Here is a 27,077-nt window from a genome sequence, read left to right on the forward strand (position 1 = left end):
ATAGAAACTCAGGTTAGTATATAGCATTTTTGCTGAAATTTTGCTGAAATGTACAGAAAACTGTATTCTGTTTTTCTTACTTTTTATTTGACATTTAAAAAACATTAAAAAAACAGTTCAAATTTTTAGTATAATTCCCCAGAAAGTAGTTGATAAATCTATTTCTTTGCCAAACCAGTTAATTACTTAAATATAATTTTGATGTTACAAGAGAGAGAGAGAGAGAGAGAGAGAGAGAAGTGTGATTTTATTAATCAGCTCTCTTTAATGATTGAAAGAAATTATTTTTAGGATTATAGTGAATCACTATTCATTCAAATATCATATCAGTGAAAAATTAATTATGACTTTGTTACTTATTTTCTGTGGATGAAATTTCATTCTATTTGAATAATTTATTCTTTTCAAAGGAGAGACCTATTACAATAGAGGATAGATTACAAAGATTAGAACTTCAATTAGAAGAGAGGAGTACAGAACTCTTGAAGGTGAGTGTTTGTAGGTCACATTTAGCAGAGAGATTTAATTAAAACTTGGAAAGTTTAATTACTTCGTTAATTAAGCACACCATGTTTATATTGTAAAAACTTTGTATCATGTTATTAATTATTTCACGGTGCTCGTTTCTATTCTTGGTGTTAGGAATTAAGGACCACCTTGTGAGCTACAAGTATATATTTAAAAAAAAAAAAGCCCTCCCTTTCATTAACAGTTGAGTTGTTCCTAAAACATATTTTTATACAGAATTTAGTGGAAAAAAATAGAAAAACTGCCTTGTTTGTTACATGTGATTCATGTTACATGTGTTCCTTTTTCCATTATTTCAAAAAAATAAAAAAATGCTGTGATTTAAAAATTCCTATTTTATGCTATTCTATTTTGTCTTCATTATGGGAAAAATTACAGAAAAAATTTCAAACATCGAATCAGTATGATGTTCATTGCAAAAGCTATTCTATTTGGAGCATTTTGTAGAAGATATAAGCATTTTATTAAATGGTTATTTCGTTTGTTTAGTTTGACATGCACTGGTAAATTTTTAACAATCGGCTGTTTAAAAAAAATGAAAAAAAAAAAAAGCCTCAAAACTATGTGTGTATAATATACACACACATAGTTATTATGAGTTTTACTGATTTCCAACAATTTGGAATGCAAAAATTTTGAATAACAATAAAATATTCATTTGTTTATTGTAATTTCTATATAGCTAATTGTGTTCTTGAATCTGTAGCCAGTCTGTGATTGTGATTCAAACATAATTTTAATAAATTTAGTTTAATCCTTTATCCAAGTGTGAGCAAACAAAGTTTGCACCTGAAAGTATCTTCAGGACTGGGGTAAGGTGGTACAACACCAGGAAACTCATTGCAAAGGGGGGGAGCAAGCTATCATCACTCCTATCTCAGTATCTCCCATAATGCAAAACACATCTCCTTGCAGATGTGTATAATGTTATGCATTAAGGGAAAGGCCACTACCCAGACTAGGTTCGACCTTTATTGAGGTCTCTTCAGTGGGAGCCAGGCCCAAGTGGAGATATCAGGCAGAAGCATTAGCAAGGTCATCTCTACCTATAGGAGTTTCCAAACTTTATAAATATATACAATCTATATAAAATATACAAAATATATAAAATATATAAAAGTTCTTTATAAATATATACAATCGTCGAAGTTTTGGCAGCTTAAGTCTGTCTGGCTTCTTCAGGACAAGAAATGGGTACACTAACATTAAATGCTAAAAAAAAGAATGAAGTAACAACAGTTAAAGTAAAATTGAAATGACGCATAACATCAAGAGCGTGGAGTCTTAGTCATACAAACAGTCTTAACAAACAATGACTAAGACTCCATGCAGGCAATGGAGTCTTAGTCATACAAACAGTCTTAACAAACAATGACTAAGACTCCATGCAGGCAATGGAGTCTTAGTCAAAAAAAAAAAAAAAAATAGGCAAAAATAAGTCTCATTGTCCACTTCCCCATTCTGATATTTGCCCACATCACTCTACTTGAGACTGCCTGCCATTCAAGAAGATTAGCCTCATATTTAATGTTGAATACTATGGCTACTCATTTTCCTTGATTGTCATTGCCTGAATATAACATTTTGTATTTATTTTTCAGAAAGATCTTACCAGTTTTTTGTTTCCGTCACCCTGTTATGTCGATCTGGTACTTATCCAATTCCTCAGTTAGCTCCATTTCTTTACCATTCAGGCTTCTTATGTTGATAGTGCCAATCTTGAACTCTGGTGATGTTGAGTTGGGGTGTGTTTTAAAATTTGTTCCAGTAGCTGACTTTTTGCTGTTTGCCCTGGCTCCCTGGCGAAAACAACGGGTGCCTTGTTTAACCGGGCGACACCCCATCCGGCATGAAATTTTGTCATGTTGTACCATCATTTTACATTTTGGTTTAAGCCAATAAGAATACAATTTGGTCAGCTAAATCCCCAACTGCCAGCCCATCCTTGTTCATTCAGTATCCAGGTACAGTAACGCACTCAGGATTTAATCTTTGGGGAGCCCAAGTTGAGTAGATGATTTGAGAATACAAACTACGCATCACATATGACCTATGACTGAGCATCTGCAATGATCGCTAATTCATAAGTAGTATAGAAATAGAAGACACGACACAACATAAATTTAAAAAAATGAATTTTAATTAGGAAAAGATTTTTGGAAAATTTTCTAGTGTTTTTTTTTTTTTGAAAAAAATTTTGAGAAGAATGAGAGAGCAGTGGTCAATCTGGGTGCACCATTGTCCAGGTAGATACCTGACAGGGTGCACCACAAGAAGGTGAAGATTGGACATTAGGTCGGAAGCCCTGGTCAGTTCTCTGCATTCCTTTAAAGGCTATGTGGAGGTCTCCTCTTGTTGATCTTTAAGCATCAAAGAGAAGAGATACTTAGATTTTACAAAAGTATACTTAGATTTTACAAAAGCTTTTGACAGACTGTCACAACAAACTGTTATGTAAATTGAAATGGATGGGATTGGATATCAGACTTCTGAGTTGGATCAGTGACTGGCTGTCAGATAGGTATCAGAAAGTTGTATATGCTGGTGCAGTATCCTGAAAGAAGAAGGACCATTCTTGTTCAATTTGTATATTAATAATATTGGGATGGGCTTAACTGGTGATATGCAGCTGTTTGCAGATGATACAAAATTGAGGAGAGCAATGCAGATGTTATGGCCTTACAGAAAGACTTGAATAGATTGCATGAATGAGCAGGTAAGTGGAACCATTGGTTCAATGTTGCAAAGTGTAAGGTTTTGAAATTTGGTAAGCAATGATGGGATGTAACGTATACACTTAGTGAGGAAACTTTAAAAGGAGGTAGAGGAGATGAGAGATCTGGAAGTGGTGGTGGATGAGGACCTGAAATTCAGAGGCCACATTGTACAAGTTGTGAAGATGTCACATCAGATAATGGCAATGGTGCAGAGGACCCTGACATGCAGAAAAAAAGAGGCTATGATGCCATTGTACAAAGCCTTGATGATGCCTCATATGGATTATTGTGCACAGATTTGGTGACTGGGATTTCATGGTGACAAGGGTATCTTAAAAAGGGTCTAGAAAAGATTCACAAAGGTGGTTAGTGGTCTTTGGAATGTCAAGTATAAGGACAGATTGAGAGAATGTAAATTGCAAAGCCTTGTGAATAGGAGGAGCAGGGAGGGGGATATGACTGAGATATATAAACTATTCAGGGATAGGAATTTTTATCAGGTTGATAGGGGAGAGATTTTTCATAGAATTAGAATAGAACAAGATGCCATCCCTGGAAACTGTATAAGGAATGTGAGCAGAAGAATGAGGAGAAGGTGCTTTACATGGAGAGTGGTTGGTTTATGTTGAGCCTATACATAAACATGAAGGAGGAGGAGGAGGAAAAGAAATTTGTTGTGGATTTCAAGGTGCACTGTGAGCAGGAGCTGCATGTGTTCCAATGGGCTTAGTACTAAGTGGGGGATTATTGATTCAGAAACCAAATGTGCAAAAGTGTGTGTGGGGGAGTGAGTTGGCAAGAGATTGGTTATTAATGAGTCTAACTGCTCTCGTCTGTATTGAGTCAAGCATTTTGAGAGAGCTTTTAGGGTCCCACCCCATATGTGAGAGCAGTATTCAATAGCTAGGTGGATTTGTGATTTCTATAAGATTAATAGCTGATAAATTTGATAAAAACTCCTGATAAAAATTGACCCCCCTGATGCACATCAGTTGTGTGCATCAGGGGGGTCAATTTTAGGGGTATTGTTATTCAATTTGTATGCTAATGATATTGGGATGGGTTTAACTAGTGATGTGCAGCTGTTTGCAGGTCGTATGTTAATAATCATAATATGCTAGCAGTATGATTCAAGGTTTACTATGGATTTATTCAAGCTCAGAAGTATTCATTATAATAATTAAAAGTGTCACCTGTAAAGAATTTGTCACCTGTAAATTGCACTACCAAAGCTGTAGATTTTGTGGGTAGAAGTTTGTTGGTATATCGCTGTGTGTATGTGTTAAGGGAAAGTTCCAGAGAGTTAACTTACTTTTTTAACATGACTCTTAGATTATCCCAAGTTCCAAATGAGTGGAAAGAGGACAAAATTGTTCTGCTTCATAAATGGGGTGTTACGACTAAGGCTGAAATACTTGTCTGGAATTGTGATCAAGGTGTTAGAGGTGCTAGTTGGCAGCAGTTGAATGCCTATCTTGCCTTTGATAGAATGCCATATGACAAGCTGGTAATTAAATTGGAAATAGATGGGCTTGGATGGTTGATTAATGCATTTGTTTGGAGATTAGGTATCTGAGAGTTCAGGAGGTTGTGTATGTGGGAGTGAAATCCCAGAAGAGGAAAGTCATTTGTGGTGTGTGTGTGTGTATGTTACAGGGGTAGGGGGATCTGTTTTGGAGTCATTATTGTTTAATTTGTATTTAAATGACATTGGAAGGGCTTAAATGGTGATATACTGTTGTTTGTAGATAATGCAAAGTTGTGGAGAGTTATGAGAATTAGAGCAGATATTGTAGCCTTGCTAGAGGACTTGAATAGACTATCTGAAGTGGCAAATGTGTGGGATATCAGTTTAACATAGGTTTTAAAAGATGGGATGCAGAATATAGGACTGGTGGAGATATCTTTAAGGAGGTGGAAGACATGTAACATCTGGGGATGATAGTGGATAGGGACTCGAAATTTCGGAGACATTTTGTGAAAATCGTGAGGACAATATGGCAGATTATGACAATGATGTGGAGAACACTGACATATAGAGGTAAAGATGTTATAATTTCATTGCACAAGACTTTGATCAAACTGCATATGGATTACTGTGCACAAATTTTGTCAACTGGTTTTCAAAGGGATGATGAGTTGTTGGAGAGGGTTCAGATAACTAAGTCAGTTACTGGTCTCTGGAATATGGAGTATGAGGACAGATTGAGAAAATGCAAATTGCAAAGCCTAGTAAACAGAAGAAGAGGGGAGGGATATGATCAAAGCATATAAGTTGATAATGGTAATCACAGATGTATGTGGATGAGATTTTTCTTAGAATGTCTAGAGACAGGAGGATAACAAAAGGCCATCTATGGAAGCTGTATAAGATGTAAGCAAAGAGGTGAAGAGTAGATTTTTTGCATGGAGAGTGGTGGGTGATTGGAATGCATTGCCTAAAGTGTGATGAGTGCAGCGATAGTAGTAAATGCATTTAAGTCAAGGTATGATGAGGTGTGTGTGTGAGAGTGGGATCTCCCAGGGTGAGTCTCATGACTTCATGGATGTCTGATGATAATAATAATAATAATTATTATGTTAAATGAGTGGGACTGTCAGGAGGAGAAGCTCTTCTCTAAGTGAAGTTCAATAAAACAGATAAACCAAGAGATATAAAAGTTTGCAACTATTTAGCAGGTACTGGATGAATCACCTGCTGCAGCAGCTTATATTATTATGGACAGACTGGTCGTTCTGCACATATTCATCTTGAAGAACATAGAATATATTTCACTTAAAGAACCCAATAAGTCTGGTTTAGCAAGCCACGCATTATCTACAAAACACAAGATTCAATGGAGTAAAATCAAAGTGTTACATAAAAGTTATTTTTTTCAGGAAAGCATGTACAAAGAAAGCTGTGAAGTTCACATTCATAATCCATATTTTAACAGAAACAATTGCCTTAAACTTTCTCAATTTTGGGAAGTTATACTGACTAATACCCACCATTCATGTGTTACGTAAATTGTAATTAATTAATTGTTTCTATTTAAAAATATTTTATTAACTGATTTATTTTATCATAAATTTAATTTTGGATATCTATTAATGTAGATGAAGCTATTCTCCTGCAGTTGATAGTCCATATAACATCACATGCTTCCAAATGAATTGAGGTTCTCTTTTTTATGTGTGATTATTTTCCTATAATTGTATTGATAATGGTTATGAAACATAGCCCAAAATTCTACAAATAAAAAGATTTACATTTACATAAATGATTGATTCCATTATGATTTATGATTTTGGAACTAGAAATTCAAGTTTCCATTAGATGAAAACCCTGCTTATCTGTGTCAAAGACCAACTAATCCAGGAAGTGGTTAATTGATCTTTGCCAGAAAAAGTTTCACTAATTGATGACTAGAAATGAGTTGACAATTTTTCTTGTTTTCTCCTACCTGTCTGGCCCTAGAAGTTACTATAATACTACCTAGGCAACTTACAAAAATATTAATGTTAGACAAATCATGTTTTAGATAATTTTTAATTATATAATAAAATTGATTATTGAAGTGCATGATTTTTTTTTAAAAAAAAACAGTCAAGACAGAGAGAGAAGTTAAATGAAGAGCACAACCAAAGATTGGCTGCAACTGTGGACAAACTCTTATCAGAATCTAATGACAGACTTCAGGTTCATCTCAAGGAAAGGATGCACTCTTTAGATGAGAAGAATGCTTTATCACAAGAGTTAGACAAGACAAGGAAACTATTAGAAGATACAGAAAGTGAAAAAGTAATACTTATTTTCTTTTAAAATTAAAAACACATTAATGTGTTTTATTTTCTGATGATCCATATCAATTATGATGATTGCATTAAGTTCAGAAGTATTTGTATTTTATGCGTTTTAGGATAAAATTATGTCAGAATTATCAAGGATGAGAAGTGAGATGGATGCTATTAGGCGAGACTTTCAAACATACAGAAAGGATGCATTTAATAGGTAAATATATCATTTATTTTAAATAATATTAAATTAAAAGTCACATAGCTTGTGTCTTGTTCATATATATATATATATATATATATATTCCTGATGATGACCTTGATAAAGAAGTCAAAATGTCGAGTGTTATTTTTCTTGATTGAAGGTTAAGGCATTGCTCTAACATGTGTTTTTTTGTCCTCATAAATTCTACACAGTGAATACTGACCACTGTGTAACCTTGAAAGTAAAAATAAGATCAGTGAAATAAAAATAAAAAGTGAAAATAAGATTGTCACAAGCCATGTGATAATAGAATAGTGTACTTTTGTGTATTGTCATAGCATCAAGAATTTCTTATTATGCTTTACCATCATATTACTTGTGGTTTAAGCCAATAGAGAATACAATTTGGTCTGCAAAGTCCCAAATTGCCAACCCATCCTCATTCATTCAGTACCTAGTGGATACCTACTAATGGAGCACACCTCGTGAAGGGTGAGGACTGGATATTAGGTCAGAAGCCCCAGTTGGTTCACTGCATTCCTTAAAGCTATGTGGAGGTCTCCTCCCAATTATTTTCCTTTGACCCTTAACCGACTCCCATTTGGAAGTAAGTAAAGGAAATGAATTTCTTGTGTTTTTGAGGGACAACTATCACAATTAATATGTAACAGAAGACACACAATGGTCAGTGGTCTGGGATTTGATCATCTCATCAGAACATGTCATCATAAATGAGGTGTCAGATCTCCTTCTGATTAGTGAGAGTGACCATGAATTGATTATCTGGGTGGTTGCCAGGCAATGAGGACTCCTGTGAGGAAAGAATATATGTGGAATTGCAAGGTTGGTGATTATTTTATAATCAACTCCTATCATTTAAGATTCACCCTTCTGACCAAGCCTACTAAATTACAGAGTATGTAATTTCGCAGCCTTGACCATAAGGGTGAATCTTAAATGATAAGAGTTGAACTCTCATTTGACTAATCTTTAGTAAGTAAAATGTAACTAAATTTGAGAATCATGGAGTCATTTCCCTACTGAATATTATAATCCATTCTGATCAAGGTTTCTGCAAGCAAAATTTGAGGGATAGTAGTTATGAAAAAATGTTGAAGAGGACAAACTTAATGAAGTGTAAACCAATTTCAGACCTTGTACTTAGATTTTTACATAAATAGTCATATTAGTACAACAAGAATTTCAGTTGGAGTGTTATAAATCTGGAAAAGAATATTATTATAGAGACTCTGAGGTAGTACGTAGAAGAGAACAGTTGTTAAGTGCTCCAAAAAGATAAAAACTTATTTTATTTTAAAAAATCTGATATTGACTTACAATTCATATTAGATTTAGTTTATGTTTAGATTTAGTTAATCTTAGTTTAGTTTAGATATTCAGCAACCGTTTAAAGTACTGTATAGTCTTTGGCCACTAGAGGGACTCGTGGTGTGTAGTGTTTGTTGAGAGCTCCTGATAAGATAAGTGTTATTTTAAGTTATCATTGACAATTTTGCTTGAATATTACGTAGTTTTGTTTGCTTCTCGTATCTTAGTGTGTCTATTTGTGTATTTTGGTGTTGTTTTAATTATTAATCAGTAAGATACGATAGCACATGGCTCCGGTAAGAAGAAAAATGGCAGCTAGTAATAATGGTTCGCCATCTTTGTTCAATAATGGTAACATGAAGGAGATTATTCAGTGTACTATCTGCGAAATGTATGCATTCCAGAGAGTGGTTGGAGTATGGTTAGATGATGATAGTGGAGTGAATGTGTGCAGAAAAATGTAAGGAAAAGAAGGAATTAAAGTGTGTTTCAGGTCGTGAGTGTGATATTTTTGTCAAATTTCAGAATGTAGAAAATAGCGATATGATAATTTAGGCCAGAAGGGTGACGAGTGTGGTAAGAAAAGCAAAAAAGGATTACAAAAGAACATTGGCCATGCAGGCTAAAGAGAATCCTAAACAGTTTTTTAGATATGTAGCAAGTAAAGTAAAAGGAAAAATGTCCATGGCAGAATGATTTTAAAGAATGCCAATGGTAGGGAGGTAACTGAATCAGTTGAGATAGTTGAGTTACTGAGTGAGCACTTTGCAAGAATATATCATCCAGGTGGTGACATTGCAGAAACGAATAAACCAGTAGATTATACGGGAATTGTGGTGAATAAAGTGGAGGTGAGTAGTCTATTGCATAACCTCAATGTCAATACATCTGTGGGATTGGATGGTATACCAGCTCGTGTTGTACGAGAAGCAGCTAAAGAATTGTCAGTACCGTTGACCATTTTGTTTAATTTGAGTCTCGGGTCTGGGTTAGTCCCGAGCTGGTGGAAAGAGGGGGGGAAATAGTTCCACTGCATAAAGGTGGTTCCAAGACTGCTGTTGTAAATTACCGACTGATTAGCATATCAGGAATCATTGTCAAGCTCTTAGAGAAATTAGTCAAGAAAAGAATACAGGATTGGATAGATGAAAATGGGATATTGTATGGGGGACAACATGGTTTTGTGAAGGGTACATCATGCCTCAGTAACTTGCTCACATTTTATAACACAGTGACGGCTGAACTGGATAAGGGTAATGGGTTTACAGTGATTCTAATGGACCTTGCTAAGGCCTTTGATAGGATACCACATGGAACCCTAATCAGTAAACTGGAGCAGATGGGGATAGATATAGGATTGGTGAGATGGATAGGAGGGTGGTTGAAGGAGAGATATCAAAGAGTGGTTTATTCAGGAGTAGAGTCCAAAAGACTGCTTGTGACTAGTGGAGTGCCGCAGGGCTCTGTTCTTGGACCACTGCTTTTCAATTTGTTCATCAATGATATTGGAAAGGATTTGAGAGGAAGTGTTCACTTGTTTGCTGATGATGCAAAGTTGGGTAGAGCAATTGTGAGTGCACAGGATGTCAAAATTTTACAGGATGATTTGGATGGTTTGGAGGACTGGGCTAAGGAAAATGGATGTTGATTTAATGTGGCAAAGTGTAAGGTTATGCACTTTGAGGTAAAAAGAATAGCAGCAGTATATCGCATTGGTGGAACCGTACTCCAGGAAATTGATGAGGCCAGGAATTTGGGAGTGTTGGTGGATAGCGAGTTGTAGTTTAGGGGGCACATTGCAAAAGTGACTAAAACAGCTCACCAAATCACTTGGCTTCTGAAAAATACTTTAACATGCAGAGACAAACAAGTTGTTATTCCTCTGTATCGAGCCTTGATAAGACCCCATCTGAACTACTGTGCCCAGTTATGGGCACCAGGGTTTCTTCGTGATGGGGAGGAAGTGGAGAGGATCCAGAGACGAGTGACCAAGATGATAGAAGGTCTGTGGAATGAACCTTATGAGAATAGGTTGAAGATTTGTGGGTTGCGGAGATTGGACGATAGGCGAAGGAGGGGTGATATGATTGAGACATTCAAATTACTCAATGGTTTTTATAAGATTGATCCAGAAGATATTTTTGAGAATAGGGCTGGTGTTGGGAGGACTAGGGGCCATGCATGGAAGCTGGGCAAGAACGTGGTTGACAAGGGTGTTAGAGCTAGGTTTTTTACTTGGAGAGTTGTGAATGGGTGGAATAAACTTCCAGAGTCTGTTGTGGGTGCTACGACCATGAATGAGTTCAAGGCAAGGTATGATAGATACTGTGTGAATGTTGAATAGTTGTTCTTGACATGACGTTAGGACCTCCCTCGATGAGTCTGTCGACTCCTTGGAGTTTCCCGGAACAACAATAATAATAATAAGAAGAAATTGCGAGGTTGTACCAGAGAGCTGTGAGGGCGTGAATGTAGAAAGTGTGAATGAAAATATTAATACAGAGCAAATGAATGGTTTAACAGATAATAAAAAAGATGAGATAGATGTAATGAGTGAGATTGCGCTGTTGAGCGGAGCGATACATAGAGCAAAGCAGCAGCTGGAGCATATGCACAAATGTCTACCGAGTGTACCAGCCAATAAAAAAAAGTATAATAGGAAAATAAGAGTATGATTGTGAACATACACAAAATGAAGGAGCGAGTGCTGTATGGAGATTCGTAAGTAGAGAATTTGACAAAATTGTACCAATCTCGTGTGACCATTAAGTGAGTCTATTAGGGAGCAAAAGCAAAGGGTGAAAGAAATGATAGTGGTGGCAGGTACGAATGATTTGAAAGGAGATAAAATGGAAATGATAGAGGACCTGAATGAATTGTTTGAGTAGTAAAAGAAAAGAGTGAGAGAGTTAGGATGATTAGTCTTTTGTAGTGGTATGACAGTGAAGAGTTTAGAAGGAGGGCCATAATTGCAAATGACTTTATGCGTGGGTTATGCATGACGAATGGTGTGGAATTTGTGGACGTGTGGAGTGAGTTCGATGGGTGAAAGGATCTATATAAGATGGATGGTTTGCATTTGAATGGATTCGTTGTAAGGAGACTTGAAAAAGTGTTGTTGAATGAAGTGGATGTGCAGAATCAGGGAAACTAGATTTATTAAGGGGTGGGGAAAGTAGATATGCAGACCTTAGGGACGCAGTTGAGTGTATGAATGAGTATAATATGCCCAAGCGAATGAGGACAACAAATCAGAATGGGATAGTTAGTATAAGGCATCAAGGTAGGGATGGGGCCAAGAGGTCTGCAATTCATGTATACTAATGCTAGGAGTATTAGGAACAAGAAGGAAGAATTTTTGGCCTTGGTTGGCACTTCCGGACCACAGGTTATTGGCATTAGTGAAACATGGCTGACTGAAGATGATATAGCTAGTGGGATTGAATGTGAGGGGTATAGTGTGTTCAGGAATGTCAGGGAGAATAAAATAGGGGGAGGAGTATTATTGATGATAGCTGCTGCAGCCAAGGAGAATAGAAGTTGAATTGCAGGATAGAGAAAATAGCACATTTGAGGCCATTTGGTGTGAGATTGAGGCTAGCAGAACAAAATATACAATTGGGTGCTGCTATAGACCAGGTGATGTAAAAAATGGTGGAGATAGTATGCATAAGCAAATAGAAGAAATGAGTGGAAGGAGGGTAATTATTATGGGAGATTTCAACTATGGTAGCATTGATTGGAGGGAGGAGAGGACACATGGGGAAGGAATTGGATTTTATGCGGTTTTTAAGGCATAACTACAACAGCATGTAATGGAAAATACTAGGGGTTAGAGAGTGCTTGACCTAGTAATTACATCTGAGGATTTGGCTCTAATCAATATGACCACATTGCCACCAATTGGTGAGAGTGATCATAGGGTCTTAACTTGGGAGGTGGCTAAAGGTGTGGAATTTACAATTAAGACAGGGTACATTGTGGAATTATTGGGCTGGTAAGTATGACAAGGTTAGGAGTTTGATTGGCTCAGTGCCATGGCATGTAAAACTGCAAGGGCTAGATGTTGATAGTGCATGGGAGGTGGTTAAGAAGTGTTTGCAGGAGGCAATGGCTGACTGTATACCTAGAGTCCGAATAATAAATCAAGTGGGGATTAAATGGATGAATAACACCATTAAGCTTGAGCTGCAAAAAAAGAAACAACTGTGGAGGGAATTTAAAGAGAAAGGTGACCTGCAGATACATGAACGGTATAAAGCCCAGGCCAGAAGGGTAACAAGTGTGGCAAGAAAAGCAAAAGCGGATTATGAAAGAACATTAGCCATGCAGGCTAAAGAGAATCTCAAACAGTTTTTTTGATATGTTGCAAGTAAAAGAAAAAATGTATATGGCAGAATGATTTTAAAGAATGTCGATGGTAGGGAGGTAACCAAATCAGTTGATATAGTAGAATTACTGAGTGAGCACTTTGCAAGAGTATAGCATCCTGGTGTTCACATTGCAGAAATGGAAAAACCAACAGCTTATATGGGAATTATGGTGAATGAAGTGGAGGTGAATAGTCTATTACAAAACATCAATGTCAATTCATCTGCGGGATTGGATGGTATACCAGTTCGTGTCGTACGAAAAGCGGCTAAAGAATTGTCAGTGCCTTTGACCATTTTGTTTAATTTAAGTCTCAGGTCTAAGTTAGTCCTAAGGGGGTGGAAAGAGGGGGAAATAGTTCCACTGCATAAAGGAGGTTCCAAGACTGCTGTTGAAAATTACCGGCTGATCAGCATATCAGGAATTGTTGTCAAGGTCTTGGAGAAAATAGTCAAGAGAAAAATACAGGATTGGATAGATGAAAATGGGATACTGTATGGGGGACAACATGGTTTTGTAATGGGTAGATTATGCCTCAGTAACTTGCTCACGTTTTATAACACAGCGACAGCTGAACTGGATAAGGGTAATGGGTTTACGGTGATTCTACTGGACCTTGCTAAGACCTTTGACAGGATACCACATGGAATTCTAATCAGTAAACTGCAGCATATGGGGATGGATATAGGGTTGGTGAGATGGATAGGAGGGTGGTTGATGGAGAGAGATCAGAGAGTGGTTTATTCAGGAGTAGAGTCCAAAAGACGGCTTGTGACTAGTGGTGTGCTACAGGGTTCTGTTCTTGGACCACTACTTTTCAATTTGTTCATTAACGATATAAGAAAGGATCTGAGAGGAAGTGTTCACTTGTTTGCTGATGATGCAAAGTTGAGTAGAGCAATAGTGAGTGCACAGGATGTCAAAATTTTGCAAGATGATTTGGATAGTTTGGAGGACTGGGCTAAGGAAAATGGATGTCAATTTAATGTGACAAAGTGTAAGGTTATGCATTTTGGGGTGAAAAGATTAGCAGCAGTATATCACATTGGTGGAACCGTATACTCCAGGAGATTGATGAGGCTAGGGATTTGGGAGTGTTGGTGTATAGGGAGTTGAAGTTTAGGGGGCACATTGCAAAAGTGGATAAATCAGCTCATCAAATCACTTGGTTGCTGAAAAATACTTTAACAAGCAGAGACAAACAGGTTATTGTTCCTCTGTATCGAGCCTTGATAAGACCCCATCTAGACTACTGTGCCAGATATGGGCGCCAGGGTTTCTTCTTGATGGGGGAGGAGGTGAAGAGGATCCTGAGACGAGTGACCAAGATAATAGCAGGACTATGGAATGAACCTTATGAGAACAATTTGAAGATTTGTGGGCTGCAGAAATTGGTTGATAGGTGAAAAGGGGTGATATGATTGAGACATTCAAATTACTGAAGGGTTTCTATAAGATTAATTCAGAAGATATTTTTGAGAATAGGACTGGTAGTGGGAGGACTAGGGGCCATCCATGGAAGCTTGGTAAGAGTGTGGTTAGCAAGGGTGTTAGAGCTAGGTGTTTTACTTGGAGAGTGGTCAATGAGTGGAATAAGCTGCCAGAGTCTGTTGTGGGTGCCATGACTGTAAATGAGTTCAAGGTGAAGTATGATAGATACTGTGTGAATGTTGAATAGTTGTTCTTGACATGATGGACCTCCCTCGATGAGTCTAAGGACTCCTTGGAGCTGCCCGTAATAATAATAATAACTGTTATTATTATTACGGGCAGCTCCCCGTAATAATAATACACAATGCATAATGTGACTGACCAAGATATCTTTGCTATTGGAGTTTAATATGCAGAAATGATGAATGCTAACAAAAGGTTGTAAAACATGCCAGTGAGATTACTGATAATGACCATGCAGGCTGGAAGAATGAAAACGACATCATGAAAGAAATATCATGCTTATGCATAGTTCTTCACAGGACAAAGTATGAGTTTGAATTATTGCAGAAATTTCAGATGAGTGGTAGAGCTGAGAAGAGAAAGAGAAGTGTGAGATAAGAAAAATGAACATATGACAAAGGGAGAGAAGGAGAGTTTAATGGTTCTATGATCACAGGTACACTTAATAAGAGCACCACTAAATCTTGTTTCCTCTGGCCCAAAATTTAATGATATCATTGAAGTTATCAGGATGCAAAGACATAAAATGAAATGGTCGATTGTTTTGGCAGAGATTGATGACTTGAAAGGTGAAAAGTTTGGTATGAGAGAAGATATGAAAAAGTTATAGGAGGAAGTGAAGAGAAGAGTAAGGGTAAAGATTGTGAATCTGCTGCTTCCACACTATGATGGAGATGAGTTGGTGAGGAGGGCCATGATTGGAAATGAGTCAAGATTTAGTTTTTGAAGAAGGAATGGTGTGCAGTTTACAGATTGTTGAACTGAATTTGATAATGAAGGGCTTATATAAAGTTGATGAATTGCACTTAAATGGATTTGGAGTTTAGTGTCTTGAGAAAGCATTGTTCACTGAGAGTGTGGAATAGCAAAGTCAGAAAAACTAGAGCTACTGGAAGTGGAGAAATACAGGTGGGTGGGTGTGCTGGCATCCATGAGGACAGGGAGTGTGAGAATGACTAATAAAAAAAAAATGCAGAATTTGGTTTTTCAAGAAATTGAATGAAACAGTTAATATAAGTGTAAAGTTAGTTTAAGGCCTAAGGAGATACTGCATTTTGTGTATACTAATATCAGAAGGGGTGCTTAAGGGTCGAAGCTGTATAACTGAGAGGAGACCTCCACATAGCCTTTAAAGGAATGCGGAGAACCGACCAGGGCTTCTGACCTAATGTCCAATCCTCACCTTCTAGTGGTGCACTCTGTTGGGTATCTACTTGGATACTGAACGAACGAGGATGGGCTGGCAATTTGGGATTTAGCCGACCAAATTGTATTCTTATTGGTTAAACCAAAATAAAATAAATAAATAAATAAATAAAAAAAATGATGGTACAACATGACAAAATTTCATGCCAGCTGGGGCGTTGCCCGGTTAAACAAGGCCCCCGTTGTTTTCGCCAGGGAACCAGGGCGAACAGTGAAAAGTCAGCTACTGGAACAAATCTGAAAACAAACCCCAACTCAACATCACCAGAGTTAAAGATCGGTACTATCAACGTAAGAAGCCTGAATGGCAAAGAAATGGAGCTAGCTGAGGAATTAGATAAGTACCAGATCGACATAATAGTGGTGACTGAAACAAAAAAGACCAAAACTGGTGAGATCTTTCTGAGCAATAAATACAAAATGTTATATTCAGGCAATGACAATCAAGGAAAAGGAGGAGTAGCCATAGTATTCAACACAAAGTACGAGGCTAATCTTCTTGAATGGCAGTCAGTCTCAAGTAGAGTAATGTGGGCAAATATGAGAATGGGGAACTGGACAATGAGACTTATTTGTGCCTATGGTCCCACAGAAGGTTCTACTAAGGTAGAAGTGGAGGAATTTTTTGATGCGTTAGAAAAAGCAACTGACACAATGAAAAATGAAAAGTTGGTCCTTGTTGGGGATCTAAATAGCAGAGTAGGAAATGATTGTGAGACATACAAAAATATTTTGGGAAAATTTGGAGAAAAGAGCAAAGCTAATAATAATGGCAAATATCTGTTGGATTTCTGCTCAGGACATGGACTGGTTATTACTAACACCATGTTCCAACATAAAAATGTGCACAAATTCACATGGAGAGAAGAGGCTAGGAATAAGAAAAGTCTCATTGACTATGTTATTGTTGATAGTGATGTTTTCTCCCTGGTGCAGGACACCAGAGTGTACAGAGGATTTGAAATTGGAAGTGATCACTATTTAGTCTTGAGCAGGGTAAAATTGAATTTCATATCGAAAAGAATAACATGTAAGAAAGTTTTAAAGCGAATAAAAGTTGAGCAGCTCTCAGATGTGAACTGTAGACTAAAATACACAAAGATTATTGAAAAAAAAATGAAAGAGTTTGAGAACAGGAACCAAACCTTGGAGATTCAGTGGCAAGCCTTCAAGAAAACACTGATTGATTCAGCCAGAGAGGCATGTGGTGAGGTTGTCTGCAAGGATTCCCTGGTGGACACAGGAAGTTAAAGAGGCAGTGAAGGAAAAGAAGAAAGCATATCAAAAGTTCCTGTCAAATAAATCAGCTTGTGCTCTTAGAGAATATAGAGACAAATGCAAGAATGCTAAACACTGTGTAAAACTAGCTAAACATAAGTCATGGGAGGACTTTGGCAAGAATATAGAAAATAAATATCAAGAAGGTGGCAAAATATTCTGGAGGTTGTTGAAGAAGCTTAGGAATGGAGGAAAGAGTGCTGTAAAAGGAGTTAGAGATGATACAGGTGACATGAAAACTGGAATAAAAGATATCCTTGAAGTATGGAGTAATTATTTTGAAAAACTGCTAAATGAAGCAAGCAGTGATGACAGCACAGTGGTAAAAAACACTGACCAGGCATGCAGGCAGGAATACATATCCATACTTGAAGTAGAAAAAGCCATGAAAGGCTTGAAATGTGGAAAGGCAGCTGGAGTAGATGATATTCGACCAGAAATGCTGAAGTATAGTGGTATAAAAGTCTTACAGTGGCTGCACTGCATAGTTCAGGATGCCTGGACAGAGGGACGAATTCCCAATGATTGGAGTAGAGCTCTCATAGTACCTATATATAAAAAGGGAAATAAAAGTGAATGTGAGAATTACAGAGGTATATCCCTATTGAGTGTTCCTGGTAAGATATATGCAAGTATACTTGAGAAATGGTTGAGAAGAATTGTGGAAGAAAAGCTTGGTGAAGAACAAGCTGGATTCAGGTCAAATATAGGCTGTCAGGATCAGATCTTCACTTTACGACAAATAGTGGAGAAATCATGGGAATATAACAAAGATCTGTATTTAAGTTTTGTCGATTTGGAAAAGACATATGACAAGGTGCCAAGAGAGAAGCTATTCAATATGCTACAGTTATATGGTGTCAATGGAGCATTATATCAAGCAATACTTAGTCTTTATTTGAGTTGTAAATCAGCAGTTAGAATTGAAGGAAGTACAGGAAGATGGTTTAATGTTAAATCTGGTGTGAGACAAGGATGTACATTATCCTCTCTGTTATTCATTATCTATATGGATCACATTATGAAGGAAAGTGGTATTAAACATGATATCAAAATTGGAGATGTTAATGTCAGCTCTTTGCTTTATGCGGATGATGTTATACTTCTAAATAAATCCGCTACAAGTCTGCAAGATTCTCTGACTAAATTGAATAGCTGTTGTAATAGATATGGTATGAAGGTCAGCAATAAAAAGACAAAGACAATGAAAATAGGCGGAATCATTGAAAATGTCAACTGTGTTGTGAATGGAGAAAATGTGGAACAAGTAAAACATTTCAGCTACTTAGGCACGATTTTTACTGAAGATGGTAAATTAAATATGGAAATAGACAACAGAATCAGCAAAGCTGGTATGGTTGGAAGTCAATTGAATAAATTCATATGGAATAAGAGAGAAATTAGTCGGAACACTAAATTAGCTGTATACAAGACAGTGTTCAAACCAGTTTTAACTTATGGATCTGAGAGCTGGGTCAGAAGTAAAACACTTGACCAAAGACTAGAGACCGCAGATATGAGAATCCTGAGAAAGATTAGAGGCGTGAACAGATGGCATCAATGGCAATATCATATTAAAAATGAATATATTAGGAAAGACCTTGACATTGTCTGCATCAAGGAATGCATTAGCAGAGCTAATCTCAGGTGGTATGGTCATTTAAACAGAATGGGCGAGGAAAGATTAGCAAAACAAGTGTTCTCTGCCAGGTTGACAGGAAAACGACCCAGAGGAAGACCAAGATATAGGTGGATTGATATGGCACAAAGTGCCGTAGACGATAGAAATATAAGATCTGATAATGTTGGAGTCTTGACAAGTAACAGACTGATTTGGAGGAAAATTGTAGATAGGAAGTTAGTAATGATATAATTTTTTCATGTATTACTGTCATATCCTGTACACTCCTTGTGGGTACGTGGCAGGAATTTTATGATGATGATGATGATAATATCAGAAGCACTAAAAATAAGAGAGAGAGAGAAGTTTTTGTTATTGATTGATGAAACTTTGCAAAAGTTATAGCCATTAGTCAGATTCATTTGACAATATATGATGTAGTTACAGAGACAGTATGTAAGGGATATAATATATTTAGGGAAGACACAGAGAGAGAGAGAGAGAGAGGATTATGATATAGATATTGCTGATGATAGCAGTCACCATTACATGCATTGGAAAAATAGCACAATGAGTGCAGGCTGAGTAATTATTATCAGAGGCTTCAAATGTGGTCACATAGATTAGAAGTAGAAATGAAAGGAAATGGAATTTATTCACCTACTAAGAGATAATTACTTTAAATAGAATGTGATGGAGGAACTTGGAATTTCAGGGTGTTGAATCTTGTAACATCAGAGGATATGTTCATAACCAATGTAGCCATTGCTTCTGATTGGGGAGAGTGATCATGCAGTCTTAACTTTTGATGTTGCAAAGCATGTGGAATTTTCAGTTAAAAATATGTGGAACTACAGGGCAGGTGATTACAACAAGGAGGCAGCGTGAAGCATTGCCATGGTGTAAGAATGTACAAGAAAGGATGATAGTAGGGTATGGGAGATGATTAAGGAATCTGTGAGGGAAGCAATATCAAACCATATACCTCAAAGTCAGGGAGATAAATTAGATATGAATTACATTAATGGGTATCCTTCTTGCCTGTGGCTTGTACTGCTTGTAAGCTTGCCATTTGTCTTATTAGCACTACACCCTACACAAGAAGGATGACCAGCATGGTAAGAAAGCAAAATCAAATAATTTAAAGGAAATTAGTTGAGCATGCCAATGTGGAAAATTAAAGGAGGAATGACTGTAGAAAGATAAATTTAACAAGGACTGATGGTAGAGGGGTAACAGAAGTAGATGAAATAATTTAATTACTGAGTGACCACTTTGTGATATGACAATTACTAAGGTGGGAATGAAGTTTGATGAATTGGAAATACTAAGGGTAATGCAAATATGACTATGGGATTAAATGGAATATCAGTTTGTGTATTATGAGAATGTGCAAAAGAATTGCAAAAGAAAGAAGTGTCTAAGGTTAAAATTGTGTCTAAGTTGTTTAATTAAAGTCCCAGGAGAGAGAGCACAAAGAGGGCAAAATAGTTCCATTGCATAAAGCAGGTTCCAAGAAAGAGGAAGCAAATTATAGACCAATTAGTATCTTGGTAATGTTGGTAAAGGTATTGGAAAAGTTGGTCAAAAGCATAAAATTCAGGAATTTGTGGATAAGAATATGATTCCTATGAGGGGAAGAAGCAGAATGACTTTATGAAGAGTAGATCATGCATTAATAATTTACTCACTTTTATAACAGAGTGATAGTTGAGGTGGATAAAGGGAAAGGCTACATGCTACCACTGGATTTTGTAAAGGCATTTGACAGGATGTCACATAGAATTCAGTTACAAAAATTGGAGCAAATAGAATGGATATGAAGCTCTCGATATGGTTAAGTGGATGTACAATGGACAGATACCAAAAAAGTAGCATATATATGGAGGAGCAGAATCCAGGGGAAGGCAGGTGATCAGTGGTATGTTGCAAGCCTCTGCTTGTACCACTGCTGATAATGCAGAATTGGGTATTGTAATAGTTAATCAAAGCAATGTGGAGAGTATGCAGAATGACTTAAATAGGCTGACAACATAGGTTTATGATAATGGGTATCAGTTTAATGTGGAAAAGTGTAAAGAAAGCTAAGAATTTGGGAATGTTGGTGGATAGGGAGTTGAAGATCAGAATGCATATTACAAGAGTGGCCACAAGTAGCTCAGGATTATTTGGTCATCAGAAAACATGCTAACATGTAGGGATAAAGAAGTTATCATCCAGTTTATAAGACTTCGATACAGCCACATTTGGATCATTGTACACAGGTCTGGTCTGGTCACCTGGGTTTGTTGGGATTGAGGAAGTGGTGAGGATCCAGAGGCTAATGACAAATAGTGAGTGATCTGTGGAATGCTTCATTTGAGGATAGACTGAGAATTTGTGGGCTGCAGAAGTTGGTTAACAACAGAAAAGAGGAAGGGGAACTGTGATAGAAATATTTATGTCACTAAAAGGGTTTTATTAAGATTGTTACAGATATCAGCACTTGGCTAAAGGGAACAGATATGGATCATACCTAGAAATTGAGTAAGGGTGTGGTAGGTAAAGGCATCAGGACTAGCTTTATCACTTGTAGAGTGGTGAATGAGTGCAGTGGGTTCCCCAGAATCTTTTGTGAGAGTTTTATTAGTGAATGCTTTAAAAGGCAGTATGATACATTTGTATGGATAATGAGCCTTCACAATGAGTGAGTGTTCACATTCTCTGGAGATTCCCATGCAATAGTAATAATAATAATAATAATAATAATAATAATATATCATGTAATAATGTGTCAAGAGAAAAATTTTGTTAAACACTGAAGCTATATGATATAGATGGGACTATATAGAGAACATTATGTAGCTTATATTCAAGTTAAAAGACAGTGAAATTTATCTCCCACTTAATGTAAACTGCAAGCATCCATGCCTACAGTGAGACTCAAACCTGCGGCCTGCTGGTTGGCGAGTGGATATGTTAATCACTCAGCCATCACTATGCTGGCCAAATATCAATCATATTAAAGAAAAGTGGCATTAAGCTTATTATCAGAACTAATTATATTAACCTCAGCTCTTTAGTTTATGCAAATAATGTTATATAGCGATCTTTCTCTCTCTCTCTCTCTCTCTCTCAATTATCCAAATTTCAAGCCACCAAACCTTCTTGAATGGGTAGGATGTCAACCAGCTTATGGTACAGCACCATGCAATTGATTCTTCACTTATCCAACCAGGAAATCAATTTTTCCACTGTGATTAGATAATTCAAGGAATACTGTACTACTAAATAAATCCGGTACAGGTCTTCAGAACTCTTTTTAACTAAATTAATAACTTCTGTATTGAATTTGGTATAATAATCAGAATATGAAAATAGCCAGAAACATAATGAGACATGTACATTATAAGCAAAATTAAAGAAACATGAGAAAATTATAGGACAATCAGTATCTTGGAGGTGGTGATTAGGGTATTGGAGAAGTTGGTGAAAGACAATTCAGGACTAGGCAGACATGGTATATCATACTTTATAGGGACAACATGGTTTTGTGAAGGGTAGGTCTTGCTCTAGTAGTTTGATTACTTTTTTTATAATAAAGTGATATTTGAGTTGGATAAAGGAATAGTACTCAGTAATACTGCTAGATTTTACAAAGGCATTCTATAGGGTTTCATACGAAATGCTGTTGCATAAATTGGAGCAGATGGAGGTAGATATGAAGTTTGTGATTTGGATAAGAGGGTGGTTAATAACCTGATAACAGAGAGTGGTGTAGGCAGGTTAGTGAGGACCAAAAACTGAGCCACACGGCTCAGCACTTGGTTTTCTATTTTAGAGGAGCTGATTCTTCTACTCTGTAGAGGAGGAGTAGTTAGCAATTCATGGGAAGTCTTCGAAGAACGTCTGAAGGAAGCTGTATCTGACTATCTTCCTAAAGTTGTAGAATACATCTCATGGGTGATAAATGGATGAATAAGACTTTTAATCAGAAGCTACATAAAAAAGAAAAATTGCAGCTCTGGTACCAAGGAAAAGGATCATGACCAGGCCCAGAAGCAGCATAAAAAGATGCTGGTTAGGAAAATGACAGTGATGTTGAGAAAGACAAAACAAGACTTTGAAAAGAAAGTTAACTAAATAGACAAAAGGAAATCTGGGAGAATTTGTTTACTATGTGGCACTCTGTGGTGAGTAAAAGGAAAATTACTATGGAAGAATAACCTTAGTGAGTGCAGAAGGTAGGAAAATAGAAGGTGCTTTAGAATTAGTTGAGTTTTTAAATGATCACTACAATAAGGTATGCATTTCAAGTAGACTCATTAGTTATCTTAGATTAAAGATGCCAAGAAATGATATTCTTGTTTAATCCTTTATCCAAGTGTAAGCAAACAGGTTTGTGTGTGAAATATCTTCTTGACTAGGCTAATTGTATATATTATTGGTATTATTATTATTATTATTAAGAGAGACCTCCAGGAAGTCAGAAACTCATCGAGAGAGACCACATACTACACACACTAGCTATCATACTTATTCTTGAATTCTTTCACACTGCTTGCATTCACAACATCCAATGGTAATCCATTCCAATCATGCACCACCCTCTGAGAGAAAAATCTAGCCCTCACCCCCCCCTTCTTAGCAGTCAGATTCCAAGGATGCCCTCTTGTCCTTTTCCCACCCTCCATAAAATTGAAAACATTCTGTCAATTGAAATCCTGTATGACCCTTTCAGAAGTTTGTAAGTCTCAATCATATCACTCCCTCCTTCTGTTTGCTAGCTTCTGCAGTCTACAAATTCTCATTCTGTGTTCATAATCAGTATTCCACAATCCTGATATAATTTTTAACACTCTCCTTTGCTCTCTCTCTCTCCAATATATCAGAATCACAACAGAAAACAGGAGACCAGTCTTGAGCACAATAGTCCAAGTGAAGTCTTATCAAGGCCTTATAAAGAGACTAAATAACATCCTTATCTTTACATGTGAATGAATGTTCATTTCAGCATTGCAATTATCTTTTGAGTTGTATTTGCAATCTTTGCCACATGGCCCCTGAACTTCAACTTCCTATCTACTCACACTCCAAGATTCCAAGGCTCATCAGTTTCTTCTAGCATAATCCCACCAATATAATACAACATTGGATATCTAATCATGATGAAGTGAATGACTTTACATTTACTGACATTGAACTGACACCCATTTTCCCATGCCCACAATTCCAGCCTATGCAAATCATTTTGCAAGTACTGCTTATCACCAGCATTCCTGATTACCCTACCTATCTTTGCATCATCAGCAAATAGCTGTATGTTGCTTGTCAAATCCTTCTCAATATCATTAATGTACAGATTTAATAATAATGGACAAAGTACGTACTGATCCTTGTGGTACACCACTTGTTACCTTAAATCTTTCAGACTCATTTTCCCCATATACCCTTTTTGATATCTGTCAGTCAGCCATCCTCTTATCCATGCTGATATTCTATAATCCAAACCTATTTTCTCTAATTTATGCAACAGTCTACCATGCTGTATTCTGTCAAAAGCTTTAACAAAATCCAAAAGTATCATGGTGTATCCATTCCCCTTGTCTAGTTCAATGGTAACATTGTCATAGAATGTGAGCAAGTTGTTGAAACATGACCTTCCCTTGGTAAACCTATGTTGCTCATTGCAAAGTAGAGTTTCACTGTTAACCCATTTCTGAATGTGAGCCCTAAATAATTTTTCCAAAATCTTCACCACCACTCCTGAGATACTAATTGGTCGATAATTGGATGCATCGGTCTTCACATCACCCTTGTGCAATGAAATTACCATACATTCTTTCCATTCCTGCGGAATCTTCCCTGTTCTGAGACTCATAGTAGTAAACAACCTGGTCAAAGGAATGGCCAGATCCTTTGACCAGGTTTCCCATCAGTCCCTATTGCTGAATTCTTATTCAATTTGTGCAACAGCTCCAATACCTCAATCCTATGTACGCAGGTGTACCATCCTCGTACACCTGTGTTTCTTTATCTTGTGAAGAGGTAACAGTGAGCTCAATGTTGCACACACCAGGTTGATGTGTGCAACATTTAACTTTTAACAAAATGGGCACTCATTAACTGAACAACCTCTTCTGCATCTGTAATCCTCATGCCATCTGGATTTAGAAGAGTTATTCTTTCATATTCGTTCTTTCTTTTACTTGCAGCATATTGATAGAATTCTTGTTGGTTGTCTTTAGTTTGCTGCCAGTTTATTTTCATACTCAGTGTTTCGTACAACAGTTGTCACTCTTCTGGGCTACTGCTTATAATGTTCATAACGGACGCCATCCGCATGCTCATGATATTCCTTCCACATCATCCTTTTCTTACGAATCTCTTGCTTAATAACATTACACATCCATTTGACTCCTACCCTATTTATTCTTCGAACTCTCGGGACACATATTCTGATATAGCATCATTTAAATATTGTTTAAATGCTTCCCATGCACTGTCGATATTCATTCCATATAGAGGCTAGTGACTTCACATTAATTGTCTTAGTATCCCATAATGCAAAGTACATATCCTTTCAGGTGTTTATGATGGTATGCAGTATGGGAAGGGTCATTACCCATTCAGTTTCAACTTTTATTGAGGTCTCATCAACGGAAGCTAGATCCAAAATATGAAATTACACCTTTTTATATATTCTGACACAGAAGTAGGATTGGATAGAATATCAGCATAGTAGTTGTTTTCTGGAGTATCATCAAGGTATTAGAGAGGTTGATTTAAGGTTATGCAATCATTTAAACAGAATGGGAGAAGGATGATTAACAAAACAAGTGCTTGATGGATCTGGAGGAATACTGAGATCCACGTGGATTGATGCAGTTAATAATGCTTTAGAATATAAAAACGTAAGTTCTGACAAATAACAGATTAATTTGGAAGAAAATTGTTGATAAAAAGGTAGCAAAATGTAGACATCATTATGTAGTATTCTCATCCTATCCTGTACACTCCTTGAAGGTACATATCAGAAAATGATGTTTCTTAATGTAGACAAATAAATATACTACATTTATTCAAGATGCATTAAACAAATTAAATAAGCGCTGCAACAAATTTCGAATGAATTGCAATAGTAGAGACCAAAACTTGAAAATAACATAGAAACAAAACATTAACTGCATTGTTGATGAAGAATTTATAGAGTAGCAACATATTTTAACTATCGGGAAAAATGAGAGGGACAAATTAAATTTTCCCTCTTCAGTTATCATCACATCTTCCATGGAGTCAGCAGACTCATCATGAGAGGTATATTCAACTGACAAGATATTTATCATGCCAGATCCTTCCTTTTCAATTTACCCTCTTAATGAAGAGAATAAATTGAATTTGAAAATAAATAATAGAATAATCAGGGCTGGTATGGCAGAGAGCGATTTAAATATATGTGGAACAGAAAAAAACTCATGTTAAAAGTTTAATGGAGTGAAACAGCACTAGGAAAGGATAAAAATTAGTATTAATAGTATTTAATTCTTCTAATATTTTCTCTCAGTTACAGAGACATCATCGAGGAGTACAATATGAGACTTGTTACATATAAACACAAGTTTTTATATGCTATTTTTAATCCTTTCATAGTGCTCTTTCACTCCATTAAATTTTTAAGTTTTAAAAGAGGTATACCATGAGTAGACATAAAGATACAAAATTAATAATGGAAAACTCACGTACAAAGATTATTTAATAGTATACTTTTCGCCTGTGAGTCACAGGCATCTTGAGTACATTTTAAGCTCAAAATTAAACAATAACTGAAAATTCCAGGTGTCTACCAGATTCCATGCTCTTGTGGATTATCTTATTTCAGACAAACAGGAAGATCTGCCTCTATTCTGCTAGAAGAACACCAATCTTACAGGACTTGCAGAACATGCCATCTTCACTTGACATAGAGTTCATTGGAGAAAGACGAGTCCTTCACAAAAGTCGGTTCCTCATGTAACGCCTTTATAAAGAAACATGTGAAACTTTACTTCATTCTCCTAACTTAAACAGATCTGATGGCTTACATCTATCCCCTTTATGGGAGCTGGTACTTTATAAATCATCTAATCTTTAATAAATTTTTATTGTATACATTTTTTTTTTTGTTAGGAAATTTATCATCATTATCATCATCATCAAATTTCTGCCATGTACCCTCAAGGGATGTACAGGATATGATAGTACTATATGAAAAATTTACATCATTACTAACTTCCTATCTACAATTTTCCTGCAAATCAGTCTGTTACTTTTAAAGACTCCAACATTACCAGATCTTATATTTCTATCATCGAAGGCACTTTGTACCATATCAATCCACCTATATCTTGGTCTT

The 27,077-nt window shown here is 36.6% G+C and overlaps 1 protein-coding gene across 1 annotated transcript in view; it reads left to right on the forward strand.

Moving 5' to 3' along the window:
* Nucleotides 1-27,077, forward strand: part of LOC150105860 (liprin-alpha-1-like) — a 394,932-nt gene that overhangs the window by 224,783 nt on the left and 143,072 nt on the right. The window contains exons 9-11 of the mRNA XM_090394581.1: nucleotides 411-488; nucleotides 6,835-7,029; nucleotides 7,148-7,239. Of these exons, the coding sequence (XP_090250707.1) occupies nucleotides 411-488; nucleotides 6,835-7,029; nucleotides 7,148-7,239 (365 nt within the window). The remainder of the gene's footprint in view (nucleotides 1-410; nucleotides 489-6,834; nucleotides 7,030-7,147; nucleotides 7,240-27,077) is intronic.

The sequence above is a fragment of the Typopeltis vanoorti genome, chromosome 6, assembly GCF_054136105.1.
Source record: "Typopeltis vanoorti isolate ZY-2024b chromosome 6, IOZ_Tvanoo_1.0, whole genome shotgun sequence".
Lineage (NCBI taxonomy): Eukaryota > Metazoa > Arthropoda > Arachnida > Uropygi > Thelyphonidae > Typopeltis > Typopeltis vanoorti.